The sequence below is a fragment of the Chaetura pelagica genome, unplaced genomic scaffold, assembly GCF_000747805.2.
Source record: "Chaetura pelagica isolate M959 unplaced genomic scaffold, ChaPel_1.0 scaffold420, whole genome shotgun sequence".
Taxonomy (NCBI): domain Eukaryota; kingdom Metazoa; phylum Chordata; class Aves; order Apodiformes; family Apodidae; genus Chaetura; species Chaetura pelagica.
The window spans coordinates 258,409-266,567 of NW_009951919.1; the positions used below are offsets into that span (position 1 = coordinate 258,409).

At 40.1% G+C, this 8,159-nt stretch overlaps 1 protein-coding gene across 1 annotated transcript in view; it reads right to left on the reverse strand.

The window, feature by feature from the left end:
* The window catches only part of MAML1 (mastermind-like 1 (Drosophila)), a 10,585-nt gene extending 9,318 nt beyond the window's left edge, over positions 1-1,267 (reverse strand). Inside the window, exons 1-3 of the mRNA XM_009995582.1 lie at positions 1,258-1,267; positions 924-1,009; positions 7-442 (exon numbers count right to left, since the gene is read on the reverse strand). Coding sequence (XP_009993884.1) covers positions 7-442; positions 924-1,009; positions 1,258-1,267 — 532 coding nt within the window. The remainder of the gene's footprint in view (positions 1-6; positions 443-923; positions 1,010-1,257) is intronic.
* Between the last annotated feature and the right edge of the window lie 6,892 nt (positions 1,268-8,159).

Consider the following 8,159-nt stretch of genomic DNA (forward strand, 5'->3'; position numbering starts at 1 on the left):
ATTCCTGCTCATTAAGATTAAGGTCAGGCATCAAGTTATTCTGAGATATAGAACCCCCTGCTCCAGCAATCATACATGGAAGATCATCTACAGGCTCTTGCTTCAGCTCCTTATTCAAACTCAGAGGAAATGAGTCATCTCCATCACCACCTCCATTCATTTGCAGGCTGGAATCTGGAAGACACTTCTTGCTGATGCCATCTAGCCCCATCGGATGCTTTCCATTAAGCTGTAAGGTATCTCCACTGCCAGATTTCTTGTCAAGATGATGGAGTGGAGACACAGGGGGCATTCCATTGGAAGAACCACTCACTCCACCAAGACCATCATCATGACGCAGCTTCTTGGACACAGAAAATACATCACCAAAGCCATTCTGCTGGTCTCCATTCTGAGGGGAAGCAGCACTATCAAGCTTTCTTTTCACAGTCTCATGGAGCTGCTGGAAAAGACAGAAAAAAAGGAAAGTTTTAGCTATTTAGCTTTATGTTTAATAGATTAGGATTTTTATATCTTGCCAGACCATTGTCTAGCTCTGATTAAAAAAATTTAGAAAAAAAAAAAAAAAGTTAAAGGTTTAAACTTTGCTTTGATAAGATTTGTTTTACAAGTCATCATATCAGGTGACTTTCTTACTATAATACCTTTTTGGCACTAAAGCAAAAACAGTTTGTCACCAAGCAACCACTGTCTCACACTTCTGTAAAATGCAACTCATATAGTTCAGATAATTCTATCACAACGAAGTAAGTTTACTTCTTTCCTCCTTTTTCCTAGAGTATGTGCCAGCTGCACCTTGCTGCACTGTGACCAGCAGAGCCCCAACCAGCTCAACAGTTGGCTTCTCATCGCTAGAGAACGCACTTATTCATTTTATTGTAGTGCCACCTAGAAGCAACCAGAAGGTACAGCAACAGAATTACCACCAGAGCTTCAGAGCTTTTACTTAACTTCTTTTCTGGCAACTTTCTTTCAAATATAAAGTTCTTTCCAGTGACCTCAAAAACATCTGAAAAGAGAATTCATGCACACATCAAAGATGACTATAAACTTTTCCTTCCCTCTGGTGCACTCTGTAAAAAAAAAATACGTTGTGCTTTGCTTGTGCTGGAATTACTGAACCAACACAAACCTGTGGGGCAAGGACACTGCCCAAGCAGAGCAGGGCACTTCAGAAGGGAAAGCTGCCATCAGCTCCCCTGACCTGTACCAGATGCCTTTGTACATCTCAGCAGGACACACGAGGAGAATCCCTACAAAAAGCCATGCCACCGAGGCGTGGCTCACCCAGTAACAGCTCTCTCAGATGGCAGAGAAGCAGCTCATTAAACAAACCTCAAGACAAGTATGCTGATTTGAGTATTACTTGCAGTCTCCACAATGCAGTCCACTAAGCCTTGGGGAAAACTGTCTCATTCAAGAATAAACAGGGGAAACCTCAAGATCTCAGCACTGAAGCAGAAGACTGTATGTAGAGCCAGCATAAATTATCAGAAGAATTTTACAGCACTTGCCTGGGCAACTGCATTCTTTGATTTAAGAGCAGAAGAGCTAGTTCACAGTAAGTTGTTGTAATTTTTTTAAATCAGTCTACAGCTAGCTGATCTTCAGAAAAAAACACTATTCTTGTAACGCTACTATAGGTACCAGCCAAATCTTATTTTTATCTGAGGGATACACTGCAGCTTCCCAGGAAACTCTGGTTTTCTAGATGGTTCATAGCAGCAGAGTAGTGAGATCAGAAGACCTAGTAGACATAGCAAGATGTTCATTTGCAGAGGAGGCTCCACATTCTCTTAATCTGAACATTAGGTCTACAGGTCAGAGTAGCAGACCTAGAGTATATTTTTCAAACACTGACTTAAAAAAATAATGAAATCTTTCTTTTTTCTTTTTTTTTTTTTTTTGTGAAGAAGCAAAACAACAGAAAGCAATGAAGCCTCAAGTCAATTGTAACGTTTGGCTTTCAGCAGGTTTCCCACTGTTTACTTAATACTCCAACTGGGAAAACTGATGCTCAAGGTGGGTGAGTAACTTGCCCAAGGTCATTTGATGAGTCAATCACTTGGAGTTAGGGAATGGATCCTCCTTAATTCTAAATCATTAGAGAAAAACACACTCCCTGAAAACTGACATACAAGTAGTAAGTTAGTTTTGTACACTAAACATATTCTTCGTTGTTAAAGCAAATTTCTATATTGAAGCAGAATATATGTCCATTAGGGTCACTGCTGTAAATATAATTAATGCAGACAACTCAAGACAATTAAGATTTTTGTAGCATTACAGCTGTAATTTCACACAGCTCTCCACAGGTTGCAAAACCCACCTGGGTTGCTGGAAAATATTCCACAACTTAATCTGTGCCAAGGTATTTGCTATCATACTACACCATTTGCACTATATGCAACTAACCAGTCTAAAATTAAATCATCCATGCTTGTAAGTTACACTCACTGTAGTCTAAACAAGATATAACCCCCTAATCTCCATCACAGGCTCGTTCCCTCAATAAAAACACCTACAAGCTTTCAGATCTGTATGGGTTTTAATGGTTATAACACTCAGATATCTAATTCATAGCAATATCTTGACTTTATTGCTCTAGACAAAGTCCTTCTTTGACCTAAAACTATATTACTTTGTAAAAAAAAAAAACCCCAAGCAAACAAACTTTAATAAAGTCACTAATGACATAGCATTTTGGGGGGACTGCTTCCAGCCTTGCTTCACCTCAGATAAATCTAAGATTTGAAAGATCTCCTACCTGTGCACAACAGCCAATAGACACATAAGAAGGAGGAAAATCTGCTTATCTTCTATCCGTATCAGAAAAGATTGAGCCCAGTTCATAACCAGGACACAATTCCCAAGCTTTAGAAGCGATTCAACTGCACTTGCATCCTAGTTCACTTTTCACATTAAGAGCCAAATTTCACATTTCTGGGAGCCAAAAGTCACAGGTTCCTTCTGACATTAGAAATATAAGCCGATACTTTCTGTCTACTCATGTTTAATTTTGAGTAACAGAACCTGAAATTCTCAAACCAAATATATTCAGATGGCTACTCTGTAAATAATGCAGCTTTCTCTTCTGAAATTCCTTTCTTACGTGCATTTCTTACATGCTAGCTTATCTCTGGAATTCCTAACAGAAAAATTAAGTGCAGTTCTTCCACAGTTTCTCCCAAATTTTTGGGGAAGAAAAAAAATAAGAAGGAGCATGAGAGGTACAAGTCAGACTTCAAGCTATCTACATATCAAGCTGCTCCAGAAGAGTTCAAAAGGCAAGAAAAACCTGTTCTCTTCTGACAAAAAGAAGAGAAAGAAAAATAAAAACAGAAAGGAACACTGACAGAGTAAAGCACAGCTTGCTACCCACTAAGAAAATCCCCTTAGCTTTAATTTTATTGTCCAGTATCATGCCATAAGGCACAGTGACCCTATGGTTTGCTGTCCATGGTGTCCTTAGCAGAATCAATCAATTCTATTTATAACACACAGCCAGTCCTTTCCATTGTCACAAGATCAGATACAGATATGTAATCCCATTCTCTCAGCCTCCCAACAAAAGAAGAACCTACAAGACCCTTGCTATTTAGCTTTGCCTAAAACTTTAACCCCAAAAGCATTTACCCAAAGTACTGCAGCAAAGAGTCTACCTCCTCACACACACCATCAGAGGTGCATTTTATCCATGTGAGCAAAAGACAGTTCTCAACATGGTAATAAATGCACTTACTCGGCAGCAGCACACATGGAAGTCAGGCCATAACTGCGGGTTCCTTGTGTGGGGAACACAAACTGATCTTATCCTGGCTTTTTTAAAAATAAAACACCAGCAGGAGGAATGACATTGGTCATTTTCAAAGAAGAAATGCTGTCTTACTCTGGAAACATAATAAAAATCTAGCTCTAATTTGCCACCTAGCTAGGTAACAGCATTCTCAGCTAGAAGGGGGAACTAAAACAGAATAGCAATTTTTCTTCCACGCCAGTGGTAGCACCACAGTCAAGGTCCCATGAACCAAAGGTCACACTAGGCCCTCTACAGACACAAATTTTCCTCTCCTGGCCGGCCAAGGACAGGAGAAACAAAGATGACAACCTCTTCAGATGGAACAATAATGCAATTGCAGGGTATGAATTCGGGATAGAAAACATAATGTTTTGACTACATGACATAGTAAGAACACCCCATTTACTGTGCATCTACTCACAGCTTCCAAAGCTGCACTCCCACTGCAAGGAAAACATTTTATTACCCAACATATTCCTGCATTCCACTGCGTTGTCAGAACCAAACTGCTGGACTAATTTTATTTCTGACTTTTACTTTAATTCCAGAAGACTTTTGTATTTGGGTGACTGCCTGCTGGAGTGAAGAAGGGCTGTGGATATGCAGGTCTATAAATATCCCAACCCTGCATTAGTCACCAGGGGCAGCTTCTGCTACAGGAATTGTTCTGCTGAATAAAAAAAAAACAAACCTGATGTGCCTTTAGCTGCAGTGCCAGATCCTCCACCTCACTTGAACTTCAACAGCAGCAGATCAGTCTCTCCCAGACCCCTACAATTTAGGAAGCATCACTGCATATCTAACTAATCTAGTAAGGGAAACGTTTCAAATATACAACAATACCTCACACAGAATTAAAAGGAGACAAAGAAAAACCTGTCTGAGTTGTTGGGCAACAAACTATCAGACTTGTCAGCAAAAACAAACAATGGTGGCAAGACTACACTGCACTATAGTTACATATAAATAACATGGAAATAATTTGCTATTTTTGTGGTACAACATAATTTCACAATTTAACACCCCTATACCACAGCTTTCAGAAAAATGAGGTCTTCCAAATTGTCACTGTACCAGCCTGAGATTCCTTAGTGGTATGCTACTAGTGTTTGTCAGTACAACCCAGGCAATCTATTCCCTGTAGTTTATTACTTTAGGTCTTTTCAACCAGGAAACATTGTGTTGCTTTCCTTAAATTTCTTTTTAAACTTTTTGTTCTGTGTCTTTGCTTAAATTAGAACTTACCTATAATGAATGTAAAAATGTCTACTGCTCCCTAATCAATGCTGGTCTGCTCTTCAGCATTAACACAAAGCACTTCCAAGACAAGCCACTGACCAGCCCTTCTCTGCCCATTCCAGAAATACTGTCACTGTGTCAGTGCTAGACAAAGCCAACCATCTACACAACTGCTCTCAAGTGAGGGAAAAACACAGTAAGAAACAGGGAGTAGATCTCTCCTTCCCAGAGACCACACCATAAAACAAGGAATGAAGATGAAAATCCAGATCTTGCCATTCTCTTCATCCACACATCAAGGAAGCACTTTCTATTGAGCTCAGCAATACCCTATATTCTGGGAAATACAAGGGAGCCAGTCAAGATTAAGCATCTTCTACTTTGAACATAGCCTTAATAATGTCATCTTAAACCACAGAAATGGGAAGTAAATTTGAATATTTGAAATCCCCATTAAATACTGGCCTCATTTTTTTTTTTTAAATAGAAAACTAATAAATTTTTTGTCTTTTTCTTAAATGAAGGATGGGGTCTACATGGTCCACAAATAATCTAAAGTATTTCTGTATCACTACTGTAGTCTGTGGCTCAAATTTTAGAGCTACTTAATAAGAAAACAAAGGAAGAATCTATCTCTTGCTTCTGCTTGTAAGCAAGATCCATCCAACTTGAGGATCTAGAACAGGTAAGAGACTAATGGAAGAGAAAATATCTGATTTTGGTCACATGAAAAATCATGCAAGACATTATGAAGGCAGTGGTGGTGCTATCCTCTTCTGAAGTTGCAGAAGATGCTCTTAAGTACAACATCTGGGACTGGACGCTGTCCCCTGACCACACCTGGGGCAGTGCAATTTCATGTTCCTCTAGTACAGGCTCTCTGATGCTAGATCACAAACCCTCTACCTTCACATTAGCTGGTTTCTTTTTCAAGGATGAAAATAAAAGCTTCTTTAACTTTCCACACCAAAAAACAGTTTCCAAGAGAAGATTAAAATGCAGCTTCATGGAAAACTCTGGATTGTAACAGCAGTGATAGCTGATCTAATGCATGTTTCACTGCTCTAGCAGCATTCCTTCAAAAGGAATGCATCCAGGATATTTTAAAAAAAGATAACTTTGGTGTTCACCCAAACTTTATTGAATATTGCAAACCAAACCCACGTCCTTCCTGCACAAAGCACATGCTTGGTCTTGATAACAGCTATATGATTGCTAGAGGTAAAATACCAACCCAGAGAGGCACCTTTTATGCCAAAGGAAAGAAATTAGCAGCAGAGTTTTTGTTGTTGTTGTTGTTTTTCAAAACTTGAATTACTAAGCAAACCAACTTTATACCCTAGTAACAAGGTGATGAATCAGCAGCTGCAATTAAGCTTACAGTCATGTCTCCTAGGAAGGAAACAGCAGGCCAGCACGAGGAAGAGTCATTCATACACTAAACCCCTCTTCTGTTGTGTAAATTGGCCACTGGCAGCAGCTTCCTGTACAAGAAAGGCTTCCCCAGATGTGCAGTGTACTTCAGAACCTCACTGCTTTTGAGAGTCCTCATTATAATGGATGCTAATTGGATCAAATCCACATCCAAAGCAATTGAAAAGAAGACACCAATGAATTAAAGACATCTTTCTTTCAGAAGATCAATATGAAGACGGGTGGTGGCAGTTTAAGCAACAGGATTGACATGCTAAAGAGCTCTGTGTGTAACAGAAATACACATTATTAATGGATAGAGCCCCATATGCAAAAAGCCTTAGAGCCCAGACAGGAAATAAGAATCCCACCAAGTCAGTAGATAATAAAATACAAATTTGAGTCACTTCTTTTCTGACACAAGTTTACATTCAAGATTGGTCTACTATTGGTACATACTATTGGTATGTGCAAAGTTTTACAGGATGACCCTCATGAATGTACGAGGTTTCCTCTATTCCTCAAGCACCCTTTGCTAACAGCCATCTGAAGTGCTCTAACTGTGTCACAAGTATCAGCCTTCAGAAAAGTCAGCAAGTCCTCAATACTCATATGTATATTAGCAAGAACAGAGACGAATCTGCTGAATAACATTTCAGCTTTTTTTTTGTACATACTGTGAACTGCACATATTAGTTACATTAAAGATGACAAGCCATGAAACCCATGTTTCAGTATCGCACGTGGTGTCCAGTCATACCCAGGTACACATAAGTTTTAAAAACTGTACCTAAATGAGGTCCAAGACAGCAGAAAAATCACATCTGCCTTTCCTTCTAAACTGACCAAACACACAGAGCATCTTAAAAATTATCTGACCTATATATTAACCTAGCAATGTCTCAGGCTAACCCAGTGTTCCCTTTAAAGGCACTCAAAACCATAGTGTATCATCTTCATGCAGGCCACCATTTAGAAACACCAGGTTTTAAGACAGGTATTAAGACAGGCAGTCTTTAAGAGGTTATCCTACTAACCTACATTACTGACACATTAGCACATAGCAGTATATTTAAAGGGCTCAGAATAAGTTAAGCAAGAGCTATCTTGATATACAAACAAGGCTGTATGAATATATCCTGACAACCAGAAATGCTAGAGAAGCCAGAGAAACTAAGCCAGTTTTTAATGGGTGGAGTGGGATTCCCATAGTGTTCACACCCACTGGAGTAAGTGGCAAATAAGCAGCTGCCTTTCCACTGAAACCCTTTCCAATACGTACCAGAATTAATAGACACATTATTTGTCTTAAAAATTCCTCCTCAGTAATAAGTATATCCTTATCAAGTGGCTGCACTAAACCCTGACAGCTTAAAGACATAAGCAAGGAACCAAAAACTTCAAAGCCACGGCAGAATTAATGCTCCTCTGACAGTTTCTGCGGGTACATTTTTAGGTGAATTAGGCAGAAACGTCATTCCCCGAGCGCTGCTCCGAGCGACTGGAAGCACCGCAGAGCCACCCCCCATTCCTACCACCGTTTGTACGAACCCTTCCAGCACACCGCGGTGACAACAGACAAAATAAACCAGCCCTTATCAGCGCCCAAGCTGAAGCAGGACGGACTGGAGCGCCCCGCGGAGCAGCGCCAGCCTCGGCCCTCCCACCCGAGCCACCGCACCCACCCCGAGAGCTCCGTGTCCTCCCT